At 49.8% G+C, this 13,534-nt stretch overlaps 1 protein-coding gene across 1 annotated transcript; it reads left to right on the forward strand.

Moving 5' to 3' along the window:
* Positions 1 to 773: 773 nt before the first annotated feature.
* Positions 774 to 11,819, forward strand: RAB33A (RAB33A, member RAS oncogene family). Its single transcript, XM_047764997.1, has 2 exons — positions 774 to 1,810; positions 11,226 to 11,819. Exons 1-2 carry the CDS (start codon positions 1,553 to 1,555, stop codon positions 11,679 to 11,681), a joined length of 714 nt encoding a protein of 237 aa, XP_047620953.1. The 5' UTR covers positions 774 to 1,552; the 3' UTR covers positions 11,682 to 11,819.
* The last annotated feature ends 1,715 nt before the right edge of the window (positions 11,820 to 13,534 follow it).

Genomic DNA, 13,534 nt, shown 5'->3' on the forward strand with positions numbered 1-13,534 from the left:
CTGTGTATGTAAGTGGTACCTCGGCAAAGTTGATTTCAAAGAAACAAATTTTGAACCTGCAGTCACTTTGGGGGGAGGGAATACTGGTCTTGACCAAGATGTGTGGTGCTCATTAAGCCTTGGGGAGCTGCTCCCTAATGCCGTAAGAAAGTTCTGTTCATTTATCGTCTTCCAAGCATAATCTAGGCTTCTGGCAAATTAGACCCAACCACTTTGTTCTACATTCAGGTGCAGAGGGGTGAACGCTCCTAGAGGTTTCCAATTCCTTTTGAAACTCCACCATTCTAGAAGGATTTATGACTATATGGAGGGCTGGGGAATGCAAGACACTGTGAGGTTTATGCCGTGTCCCAAGATCCCTCCACCTGGGCCTGTAACATTTAGCCCCCGGAAACAAATTCCCTTTTGCCGAAGCTGCCACCACTAGCTTCCCCCCTTCTTCTACCCTCTGTATGGCCCTCTCCCGAGGCGGGCCTTCCCCATTGGCCAGCCAGACACAACCGACTGAGGCAGCCAATGGGAGCCACTCTCCTGAACATTCAGAGGATGGGTGCTCGTGGTGTGATGAGGGGAGGTTGGCGCCTGGCACGCGCCCCCCTACATCTGGCAAGTCTGTGACAGAAGCCGTAACTCCCCCTACGCACGCACACCCGTGCCCCTGCCTTCCTCCTCTCAGCTGCGCGGGGCCCCCACAACCCACGGCGTGTCTTGGCAGCTCCCTCCCCAGCTCCTTGGGGCGCGCGAGCGCACCTGCTTTCTCAATAAGACAGAGCATCCCTTTATCCCAAGGCTTGGGAGGGGGCCGCCGAGGCGCGGCGCAGCTGCCCACGGCTTTCGAGGTGAAAGAGGTGTCTCCTCCCGGCACCCCACCCCCGCCGAGTAGTGTCGCTCCGAGGCCCAAGTGCTCCAGAGATGCCTGAGGGTGCAGCTCTCTTTGTCCTCCCCAGCTGTGCTCTCTGCCAGCCAACCTCGTGCGCTCCGAGAAGGTGGGGGCGGGGAGCCCAAAACCTATAAAATAAATGGGGACAAGGAGAAAGGAGGTCCGTCCCGGGGTGGTGTGTGCGGCTTTCTCCACCCAGCCTTTCCTCCTCAGGCTTCCTCCCTCCGGTGTGTCCCTGGGGTCCAGGCAGGGGAGTGTCTAGGCAAAGGTGCGGCGGCGGCGGCGGCGGCGGCGGCGGCGGCGGCTTGGGGAGCGCGGTAGGATCGCACGCCCTAGCGTCCCGTCCGAGGGCACAGGCGCAAGAAGAAGGCTTGCCCACTCTCCTCCATCTCTCCTCCCATCCCTGGCTTTTGTGTCGATGCCTCAGAGCTGCTAGGAGGGTGCGCTGGAGAAGGGGGGGGGGGTTGGGTGAGAGGCACCCCCTTCACGCGCGCGCGCACACACACACGTTGCCGGCGCACGCACACGCGCGGACACACACTCACAGACACGCACGCACACACACACACACACACACGCACAAAGCTCGCTCGCCTCGAGCGCACTAACGTGGCCGTTTTCTTTGTGTGGAGCCCTCAAGGGGGGTTGGGGCCCCGGTCCGGTCCAGGGGAGATGGCGCAGCCCATCCTGGGCCATGGGAACCTACAGCCCGCCTCAGCCGCTGGCCTGGCGTCCCTGGAGCTGGACTCATCGCTGGACCAGTACGTGCAGATTCGCATCTTCAAAATCATCGTGATTGGAGACTCCAACGTGGGCAAGACCTGTCTGACCTTCCGCTTCTGTGGGGGGACCTTCCCGGACAAGACTGAGGCCACCATTGGCGTGGACTTCAGGGAGAAGACGGTGGAAATCGAGGGCGAGAAGATCAAGGTGATCCAGACGGTCAGGTCCGGGAAGGGAGGGATCTGGGAGGGGGCCTCGCCAGAGGCATCTGCTCTAGTGGTTGTAAATGTCCAGCGTGTGGCGGTGTCGCCACTTGCTGAGCCCAAGAGAGGCATCCCCTTACCTCTCTTGGTGGCCCAGTTACCACCTTACCAGTTTTTTTTTTTTTTTTTTTTTTGAGGGCAGGCGGGAGTGGTTGCAGGCTTGCCCTTTGCCCCTGCCTGACAGCTCCCGTTAGGAAAAGCCTGTTTGATCCCACCCTTGACCCTGAGCCCGAGCAGCGGCACCTGTGGGCAGAGGGTGGTATGAGGGATCTCTGTCCTGGTCTGTGGGATGGATCCCAGAGCACTTTACACATCTTGAGGTCTCTTGTACCTACCTCGTGGGTGCCAAAAGGTTGCGAAAAGTCACTTTGGCTGAGCCCCGAGGCCTTAGAGAGGAGGAAAAATGGAAATCCATAGAGAATGAAAGCTGCTTTATTTTAAATTACAATTTATGGTTAAGATTAGGGCTGATTTGGAATAGGAGTGGAGCGGGGGTGGTTCTGGCCCAAAGCCATGAGCCATTTTAAAGAAATTGAGACAGGGTCACCTGTCAGCCCTTCATAATAGACAAAACTTGTTCCTTTGCAATAGGACCCCTCAAATGATATCTTCTTTATTTGTCTGGGATACTTCATGCTCATTACTTATTTTGTTGGTATTGTCTTCAGCAGGCCTTTGTAAAAATGCAGAGCAACTTCTCTGAGTGTCTGATCCCCTTCTCTCATTAGTCTGTCAAGTGGGCCAAGTGCAGATATTCTTGTCTGACCATTTGTGCTCACTTTCGGTGCAGAAAGGGTAGAAACTCCACAGGACAGGAATATTTTGGTGTGCAGAGGGTGGAAGGAGGGAGGACATGGCAAGGGCAGCTTCATGTGTCAGGGAAGCAGAAAGGGGCAGGGTTAAGGGCAGGAAAGTCACCTCAGAAGGCACTGGGCACTAAAGACCAACTCCTCTAGACCCACACCTGGCCTGTTCTTGAGCCTAGAGTCGGATGCTGTCGGGTGAAGGTAACCCTCCCTCCCGCTGGGCAAACAGCCCACCTGACTGCAGGGTCCCTCTTCTGAGTGTTGTGGAGAGAAGGGCTGAGTAACTGGGGAGAATAATGAAATGCACTAAACCCTACAAGATTCCTGACTCCTTCCTAATTGAAATGAACGTGTTTGAAAATGGCTTCAGAGACCAGGCCAAGGCAACCAGGTGTCAGGAAGATGGGCAGCTCAGTACAGGTAAGGGAGCGCTCCGGAAAACCACCGAGCCTCAGGGTCTGCAAGATAGGGCACAACTTTGAAATCGTGATCTTTTTCGCCCCTCGCTTTTTTGGGGAAGGGGGAATTGCTACACTTCTTGTTTTAACGTCAGAGCAGGAATCTGTTTCTGTCCTTTCCTGGGGCTCTTATGTCTATGTCTGCTAGGCTAAGCCTTCTTTAATGTAAGGTCGTAAGACTCTGAAATTCCTGAAACATGCCTTTTAAAATCTAAAGCAGAAATATACTCTTAAACCCTCAAAAAAAAAAAAAACCCACAAACCCTTCAAATTAAATGCTATCCTTGTTTAAAAGCAAGTGTCACGTTAAAGCACAGAGACCCCTGGATTTAAGAGAGGGGCACTAAGTCCACTTGAAATTTAGATGGAGGAGAAAGGAAGTGTTTGGGAGTCTAGAGAAGGAGAGCAGGGGGAGAGGAGAGGAGGAAGCCGGGAAGCGGGAAGTGGAAATGAGTGGAAGAGGGTCCGTGCCCAATGGCCTTGGGGAAATTTTGCAAAGATTCCTTCCCTGCAAACAGCCAGTACTTAGCCAAACTGGATTTTACAGTCTCTGCCAAAGATCACGGACTTTCTCCCAGAGGGCAGAGCCTCTGACAGTGTGACTCACTAGAAACAGCTCAGCGCAGCACCACATGCAGATAAGTGCTTAATACAGGCTTTTTGGTGGAAGATGATATTTCCAAGAGGGCAAAACCTGGTGAAACTGCTCACGGAGGAGCCCTCTGGGTGCAGATTCTGAGGGAGCTCAGGGTGGGGTGTGGGAGCCGTGGGATGGGGCCCTGCTTCTGGTTAAGCTGCTGCAAGCTCAGGGCCCAAGGCGGCAGGCCAGACCAGCACGTCCTTGGGAAGATGGCAGAGCACGGCAGCTGGCACGTGATCTACACAGGAGGAGATCTGGCCCCACACTTGGGAGGGCCTGAAGTTTCTCAAGGAACAAGTACCAAAGCCACGCTAGGAGGTGACTGCCACGTGGCAGGCTGAGGTGGCCAGAGACCACAGGCAGCAATAGAAGGCCAGCAGGCTGGAAAATGCCAGCTCTTCCGTCAGTCCAAGAGCAGGGTGTGGCCTCTACTGTGTCCCATACTGTCGCACACACTGTCAACACCTGCAGGGGAATGACTGAATTAATATATTTGGGGCTACTTTCTTAATTACCAGGGCCATCCCTAGGGCTCTGAAGCCCCATTTGGTGTCTCCAATTGATGTGTCGCCGGCCCCCTCATGGACATTTATAATCCACTATTTCCTGGTTAACATGAACAGCAAGAAAAACCTCCAATGAGTAAGTAGCGACAATAATAAAATAACTTCTATTTATTGAATAAACAAAGGGTCCCTTTTCCACACACTATCTTATTTGATCTTCTCAGCAGCCCTAGGAAATTAGGACTGTTCTTATCATCCCTGTTTTATAGATAAAGAGACCAAGTTGGATTAAGTAACTTGCCCCAAAGCACATGGATCTGAGCTTCAGTCTTCGATCCTTGAGTCCAGGCACTTGGCCATCTCGCTGTCCTGCGTTTCCTGTGACAGGGCCAGGATTTCGGTCTAGATCTGGAGCCCATGCTCTTTCTCACTGCACTCTCCTCTAGCAGAGCAGTATCTGGCCTGGGGGAGGGTGTTCGTGTGTGTGTGTGTGTGTGTGTGTGTGTGTGTGCCCGCACGCGCGCGCGCAAGAGCACAGGGGGAGGTGGAATGCCGGGCAGCCAGCCTTAGGGTCTCTTGTCGGCCAAAGGCCCAGGGTTACAGCCCCAGGACTCAAGAGCCCTCAAGATGTCACCCTCAGCGGCACCCCGGACATTGAGCTGAGTACCGGGTTTTACTTTTTGCACCTTGACTGTCTCACCTTGGGTGTGAGAATCAGAGTATGTTCAGAGATGGAAGCGACCTTGGAGAATCTCTAATCAGACTTCCTGGGTTTACAGAGAGGAAACAGGCTCAGAGAGGGAAAGTGACTAGCCTAAGATCACACAGGGCACAGCCTACAACTCAGGTCTCCTAATTCCCTTTTTGGTGCTCTTTCCACGCACCATGCTGCCTGGCTTAGAAGAGTATGTAAATTCCCACTCTGGGCCAGCGCCATGGTCCATCTAACCCACAAAGTTACCTGTGACAGGGATGTGGTGAGACATCCTATGGGAAAGCTGGCAGTCCTTCCTGACATCACTCTGGGAAGGATGGAGGCACCTCCCCCATTAAGGAAGGGTGGGGCTTCTCTTAATGACCTTTAAGTGTCTGTCATCTGTCATCCTTAGGTTTAGCTAAATCATGTTTAGGTTTAGCTAAATCACGTTGCTCCTGTCTTGGTCTAAAAGCATTGGAAAATGCCGAATAGGAGTGTGTTTGGGGGTGGGAAGGTAGTGGTGGGGGGCTCGGTTCTAATTTTTGAACCAGTTTTTGTAAATTTTCATGGAAGCACCCCCTTCTGTCTGATTGGCTTCCTCTCACTGGCTGGGCAGCCCCCGGCCCCCGAGCTCCGGACCAGGTGTACTGTGGGCAGGTGCCGCTCAGGACTGTGGATTCCGTTTCCTCTGCTGATCACTTGGAAAAACAGCTTCGTGTGTTACATTACTGAGTGGCTGGAGGCTAAGTGTTCGCTGGGAAGCTGCCCGCAGTCAGAATGACATCATGTCTTCCTTAGGGCTTCTGAGCTTCCATCTTCTGCCAGTTAGCTTAATGGTTAATTATCCATCAGTGGTGTTTCTCTGTCTCCCTTGCTGCCTCTCTTGCTGTGTGTGTTTGTCTTTGTCTCCGTCCTCCTTTGCCATTCTCTGTGTCAGCCTGGTGTGCGAACGTGGGTGTATCTTGGACGCAAATGGGACAGTCCGGCTAGCTGGAGAAAGATTGTCTTAAACTTTTCCCATCACCCACTCGGGCATCCTTCAAATGTTACAGATGTATTTTCTCCCTTTTTCCACTTCTGCCCTCCCCCACCGACCTCCAACAAAAGGACATTCATGCCTCATCTGCAGAAAGATGCCAGATATGTTATGTTCCCTAGGGACAAGAAATACCCGCGTCAGTTAAGAGCACGTGCAGGGGCTGAGGGTCTTGCCTCAGCTTGCTCAGGCGGTGGTTGCCCCAGGAAAATGGTTTACCAGGCTAGGTTTATCTTTGGCAGCTCCCCACCCAGTGCCCCTCAACTCTCCTCCAGCATCCCCGTCACTTTGGGCCTGTCCCCAGCCACGCATGGCATGCTGCTGGCATTCCTCTCTCTTCCCCCTCCCCACTGACTGCCTTTGCCTTGGCTCTGTCTCAACATCAAGAAGCCAAGTTCTCTGTGTTTTCCAGGAGGAGAACCAGCGGGTCCAAGCAGTGGCGCTACCGGGACCGGACTCCTGGGCCCCCATTGCCCTCAGAGACAATGGCAACGACTAGTATTTGCAGAGCACTTTATATTCTGCAAAAGCTCTTTCTTGGGTACTATTTCATTTGCCTAGTCATTGACGCAGCTAGGAAGCAGAGGGGCTGGTTCCCGGGTCTCCCAGTTCCAAACCTGCTTCTGCAGTTCCAGCGGTGCCCGCTCAATTAGCTGTCTGATCAGACTTGAGGGTGAAGGTCCCGGCCCGGAGAGGAAGGGAGAGTATTGGGCACTGTGTCGTGTACTTACAAGGAATGCTTATGGTCACAGCATCTCTACAGGATTGCTGGGTTTATCCTTGCTTTCCAGAGGAGAACACTGAAGATGAAGTAACTCGCCTGAGGCCACCTAACTAGTAGGACATGACTGGGCTGAGATTTGCACCCTAGTTGGTTTGACTCCACTCTACCTCACTGGCGCTCAGAGGGAAAAGAGGTTCCTGGGGTGGGGGGTATGTGTGGCTAAGGGGCAGGCCACCCCTGGCCACCGTGTGGATGCAGTGCCCGCAGGAAGGGAGGACCAGCTGCCAAACGGGGATGCTTTCCTGGTCTGATGGCCTGGGGTTTGTGAGGATGCTGAGGACAGGGACACCAAACAAAGTGAGCGACCCTGACTGCTGTGCTCTCCCTTGTTCGGTGATTGCTCGGTTCTTCCGATTTTCTGCTGTTGGCAGCCGGCTTCCTGGCTCCCCTCTCACCACAGACAGGCGTGCTAAGGATTTGGGGTGGGCTTTATAAAGAGCTGGAATGGGAGCAGTGCCTACAGTTTCGTTCAAATTCTGAGCCTCTAAATAAAAGCCTCGAGGGGAGGTGCTGGAAAGGCAAAGGAGGTTTCCAGCAGAGAGGGCCGTCCCTGCAGCACTGGCAGCCTGGGTGGCAGCACACAATTCTGAAGCCAAAGAGAAGCCAAACAGCCAACCTACTCAGCCCCAAACACCTCACACACTCCCACCCGTGTTCCTGCTAGTGGCAGGTATTTTTAGAGTCCTGAGCTCATGGTGTTAAAGCATCTGCCACATGCCTGAGGGCTGCTGGGGATTCAGCCTTACTCAGAGGCGAGCCTTACGACGACGGGCGGAAGATGGGGGTGGGGAAACCAGAAACCAGGTGGTAATGGTATTCTCCTGGGATACCTGCCCTCTTCCCACTGACCTCCATTCCTCTCCCGGCCTACTCTCTTCTTTCTTCCTGCTCGCAACACCGGAGCGGTGGAAGAAAGGAAAATCTCTTCTGTCTCTGCTTGCTGGAGCAAGTCGGCCTTTGAGGGCTTAGGCTTTTCTGGGTCACCCAAGTCAAACGTTGTCTCTGCGATCGCCTTGGCAGATACCTAGGGTGCCAGACTGATTGTAGTTTTGGTGGCACAGGCCAATGCTGCTTTTTGATAATGACGATGAGGAGTGATCTGCTGCAGCAAAAGACTGCTTGCAGTCTAGCTGGAGGGATGCCGAGAACCCTGGTGAAACGACCAGAGAGCAAAGAAAGATATTCTTAGTGGTGTGGTACAGACTCCAAGTGTGATGGAAACTCCCGAGGAAGGAGAACTGAAGCCAAGGTGGGGAAGGTGTCAGGAAGACGGAGTCTGAGCTGAGCCTTGAAGAGTGGGTGAGGTTTGGAGAGAGCAACCGGGGTGGGGGAGGGGGGCAACGAATTCTGTAGGGGAAGGTGGACTCGCAGGACCACAGGTCCAGAGGAGGGAATGAACCCGGTGGAGCTGGTGGAAACCGGGTTGCGGGTGGGGTCCAATTATGGCAGACAGATGTTTCTATTTTGATGCCACATTCAGTACAGGGCTAGGCGCACTGGCTGAAGCGGAGGAAGATGCTCAGGACTTAGGGAGGCTAGCTTGAAGGCAGAAATGCATGGGGCACTGAGTCGGAGACATGGAGAATCCAAAAGACTTTGCTGTAGTCCAGGAGGGAGGAGAGGGGAGCCTGACCAAGAGACATGCAAATCTAAATAGAGGAAGGGGAAGGGGATGAGTGCCAAGGATGCGCCAAAGGAACAGGGCGGCCATCTCCATAGAGGAGCTGGAGGGAAGCCTGGATAATGAAAGTTGCTGTTCAGAGCGATGACTCTGGGGCCCTGGAAAATCTTCACTCAGCAAAGAGATTTAATTATGTTTACTAGATTATACGTACTGACCGCTAACTTCAAATAAAGGCTATCCTTCGTTTTAAGAACCGCAGTAGTCAATTAGTGACCATAATCACATTCCCTTTCATAACTGAGAATTGTGCAGGGCCTTGGGACCATTGCTTTGAGCGTTTCTCTTGTCCAAGACTTTGGATGCGTAAAGGGAAATAGATGGGGCTGAATGTGTGTAGATTAGAATAGCCCCTGGGAGTTGTATCTTTGCCTGTGTAACTGATGGGCCTTTATCCCCAAAGCTGAGATGCAGAAGCATAATCCAGTGAGCTAAATTACCTTTTACGTAACAAAGAAGTGAACTTAAAATAAGTTGAGCAGCAAGGTGAGATTTTTAACACTAATTTTGTTTTCTTTAAAAAGTCATGCAAAAAACCCAAAGGAAATGATGTATGCTTGCAGTAGAAAATTTGGAAAATACCAAAAAAAAAAAAGAAGAAAATAAATATCACTTAAAGTCCCACAGTTCATAAATAACCATTAGTGTTCTGGTGTATACACTTTCAGTCTTTCCTATTCATGTATCTATGTTTGTTTGTTTGTTTGTTTATTTATTTATTTATTTATTTATTTATTTATTTATTTTTCTGCTTTTTAGAGCCACACCTGTGGCATATGGAGATTCCCAGGCTAGGGGTTGAATCAGACCTACACCACAGCCACAGCAACGCAGGATCCAAGTCGCATCTTTGACCTACACCGCAGATCACCGCAAACGCTGGATCCTTAGCCCACTGAGCGAGGCCAGAGATCGAACCTACAACCTCCTGGTTCCTAGTTGGATTCATTTCTGCTGCACCACAACAGGAATTCCTATGTTTATTTTTTAATTGGGACCATAGCATATGAAAAATTTTCTATCCTGCTTTTTTCACTTAGTTACATTTTGTGAGCATATCCTCCATCATTTGTTCTTTGAAACGGTGATTTTTAATGGCTGCATAATAGCCCATTGTATAAATATATACAAATGTTTTAGCTGTTCCTCTCCTACTGAACTTTTAGGTTGTTTCCTGTTTTTTCAAAAGTGATCAAGATCTTTGTAGAGAATTTGGAGCACATATCTCTTTCTTCCTCTTTTTTTTTTTTTTTTTTGCTTTCCCCCTCAGTTTTGAGATGTAATGGACATAAAGCACCGTGTAAGGTTAAGGGGTACAGCATAATGGTTTGAGTTACATACACCATGAAATGATGGCCACAGTAAGTTTAGTGAACATCCATCATCTTATACAGATACAATAAAAAGAAAAAGCAAACAAATTTTTTTTCCTTCTAATGAGAATTCTTAGCATTTATTCTCTTAACAACGTTCATATATAACATATAGCAGTGGTAACTGGGGCCATCGTGCTGCATATAACATCCAGAGTGCTGATTTATCTTATCTGCTATTTCTTTTGTATAGCTTTCTGGAAGTGGGATTATAGGCTTTAGGAGTTTGGTACATTTTTCAGGTTTTTGATAATATTGCCAATTTGCTGTCCAGGAAGGTCGACCTATTTACATTCGAGTTTTTCAACTGAACACCTTAAGATTTTCAACTTAGGGTTTTCAACTAAGACTTGGGGTTGCCCAGGGAGAGAGAGGGAAGGGGAGGGAAGGATTGGGAGTTTGGAATGAGCAGAATCAAATTACTATATATAGGATGGATAAGCAACAAGGTTCTACTGTACAGCACAGGGCGGTCCTGGGATAAACTGTAATGGAAAAGAATATGAGAAAGTATAACTTATATGCATGAGTGAATCACTTTGCTGTAGAGCAGACATTAATACAACATTGGAAGTTGTAATACAACTATACCCCAATGCAAATTTTTTTTTGGTCTTTTTAGGGCCACACTCACAGCATATGGAGGGTCCGAGGCTAGGGGTCCAGTCGGAGCTGTAGCCACCGGCCTACACCACAGCCACAGCAGCTCGAGAACTGAGCCACATCTGCGACCTACACCACTGCTCACGGCAACCCTGGATCCTTAGCCTACTGAGCAAGGCCAGGGATTGAACCTGCGTCCTCGTGGATACTAGTCGGGTTTGTTAACCACTCAGCCACAATGGGAATGCCATTTTTAAAAATTAAAGTAAGAAGATTTTCAACTAAAAATCCTAAGAAAGGCTTAATAAGCCCTGAAAGAAACTTCTCTCTATGCTTTGATAAGTCCCTTCTGCCAATTTGTCAAAGAACCACTTCCTGTGTCAGGGCTTGTCACCTGGTTTTTATTTTTTTTTTAATTTTAATTTTTATTTTTTGTCTTTTTGCCATTTCTTGGGCCGCTCCCGCGGCATATGTAGGTTCCCAGGCTAGGGGTCGAATCAGAGCTGCAGCCACCGGCCTACGCCAGAGCCACAGCAACACGGGATCCGAGCCGCGTCTGCAACCTACACCACAGCTCACGGCCACGCTGGATCCTTAACCCACTGAGCAAGGGCAGGGACCGAACCCGCAACCTCATGTTCCTAGTTGGATTCATTAACCACTGAACCACGACGGGAACTCCGACCTGATTTTTATAATGCCACACAAGCATGTTTTCTCCTACCCGTTCTTGTTTCCTTTTCTAACTCCAGATTCGGGTCTGTATATCTTCCAGGTTCAAGTGTGGGACACCGCGGGCCAGGAGCGCTTCCGCAAAAGCATGGTGGAGCATTACTACCGCAACGTGCACGCCGTGGTCTTCGTCTATGACGTCACCAAGATGACCTCTTTCACCAACCTCAAAATGTGGATCCAGGAATGCAATGGGCATGCTGTGCCCCCACTCGTCCCGAAAGTGCTTGTGGGCAACAAGTGTGACTTGAGGGAACAGATCCAGGTGCCCTCCAACTTAGCCCTGAAATTTGCCGATGCCCACAACATGCTCTTGTTTGAGACATCGGCCAAGGACCCCAAGGAGAGCCAGAACGTGGAGTCAATTTTCATGTGCCTGGCTTGCCGATTGAAGGCTCAGAAATCCCTGCTCTATCGTGATGCTGAGAGGCAGCAGGGGAAGGTGCAGAAACTGGAGTTCCCACAGGAAGCCAACAGTAAAACTTCCTGTCCCTGTTGAAACCAAATGGTGTAAATACAAGGTCAATTATCACTGGAGGTTTTTTTTCCCCCTTTTCCTTTTTTTCCATGCCTGCATAACACTGACACCTGCTCGTTTCTGTACAAAGCGATATTAAAATAAAATTTGTATAGATTATCACATGCCTTCACGTTTTGCTTTCTCCCAAGAAAACATTGTTTTTTCTTTTTTTGTCTTTTTGCCTTTTCTAGGGCCACTCCTGTGGCATGAAAACACTTTTAATTGTAATGCATAGAAGAGGCAGCTCACCCTACTCGAAAGATATACTGGTGCCAAGGCACACTTCCTAGCAGCCTTCTATGCCACTTGAAATGCTCCTTGTTTGTATCACTTCTTCAGGATTAATTCATTCTCTCACATGGTGTCACCAGTGGGCAGAATCACCTGGAGGATGGGGACTACAGGCCAGATAGATACATTGTGCTAGAGAGCTGATGCAGGCGGAAGGATAAAGTTCTTTTTTTTTTTTCAAAGATTTTATTTTATTATTTTTGTCTTTTTATGGCTATATCTGTGGATATCCCACCCAGGCTAGGGATGGAACTGGAGCTGCCGCTGCTGGCCTGCACCACAGGCACAGCAACGCCAGATCCGAGCCTCATCTGTGACCTACACTGCAGCTCACGGCAATGCCGGATCCTTAACCCAGATCCCTTAGCGAGGCCAGGGATCAAACTACATCCTCATGGATACTAGTCCGGTTCTTAACCTGCTGAGTCATAATGGGAACGCCGAGAAGTTTTGAAAGGAGACATTGACTCATCATTATTTCTTAAGTTCCCTGGATGTCAAGAGGAGGCTGCTCTCTTCTTATTTCCCAAAATTTAAAAATAAAAAGTGTAAGTTTCCCAACAGGCCCAGTTCCTTCCAATGTAGTTAGACCTTGTTTCTACATTTTTCGCCAAGCAGCTTCTGACACCCGAAGTATTTCTTTCCTTCTGTCCTTTCTGAGAGAGGGTAGCGGTCAAGCTAACAAATAGCAGGTTAACAAATAGCTATGATGCCCCCACATTTTTGCTGGGTGCTCTGGAAGAAACAGAACAGGAAGATTCGTCCTCTATGTTCAAAGACCCTTTGATCTAGTTGTGGAAACAAGGTATACACTGCAACAACTTGGGAAAAAAAATAGACAATGATATTACCAAGTGTGAGACTGTGCTGTGGGAATGGAGAACATTATGTACTCATTATCAAGGAGGGGTCACCAAAAAATGGTTGGGCTTATTTTGCATGTTGAATAAAGTGCACTGTTTGGATTGGTACAGAGCAGGGGAGTGGGCAAAAGGAGGGAGGCAGGAACGAGCCTGGGGCTGGAACGGGAGGACAGCCAGGAGTCTGGCCCTCTGGCAGCTGAGTAGCCCTGGTCAGGAGCCAAGGCTGGAGAAGCCCACGCCTCAGGCTGGACAGCTTACTCCTTTTTGAGCCAATGGGAACTTTGGGTGGCTCTCCAGCAGAAGTCTTGAAGGTATATCTTATATATCTGGTTCTATGGATGTGAAAGCTCTTTGGCCGATGACTATAAAAGCATACTTACGATAGCCCCAGGTGATGTCTTTGCTTGAGGAATGCTCCTTAAATCATCTCTCATTTTCTCTCTCTCTCTCTCTCTCTTTTTTTTTTTGGTCTTTTTAAAAAATTTATTTATTTATTTAGCTTTTTACAGCCAAACTGGTGGCACATGGAGATTCCCAGGCTAGGGGTCCAATCAGATTTACAGCTGCCGGCCTACACCACAGCTCACAGCAACGCCAGATCCTTAACCCACTAAGTGAGGCCAGGGATCGAACCTGCAACCTCATGGATCCTAGTCGGATTCATTTCTGCTGCACCAC

The sequence above is a fragment of the Phacochoerus africanus genome, chromosome X (genome assembly GCF_016906955.1).
Source record: "Phacochoerus africanus isolate WHEZ1 chromosome X, ROS_Pafr_v1, whole genome shotgun sequence".
Taxonomy (NCBI): domain Eukaryota; kingdom Metazoa; phylum Chordata; class Mammalia; order Artiodactyla; family Suidae; genus Phacochoerus; species Phacochoerus africanus.

Excerpts from the sequence above, each read along its gene's own strand:
- RAB33A (XM_047764997.1), top strand. The coding sequence starts at position 1,553 with ATGGCGCAGCCCATCCTGGGCCATGGGAACCTACAGCCCGCCTCAGCC. Across the intron at positions 1,811-11,225 it reads TCGAGGGCGAGAAGATCAAG|GTTCAAGTGTGGGACACCGC; the intron begins GTGATCCAGACG and ends TATATCTTCCAG.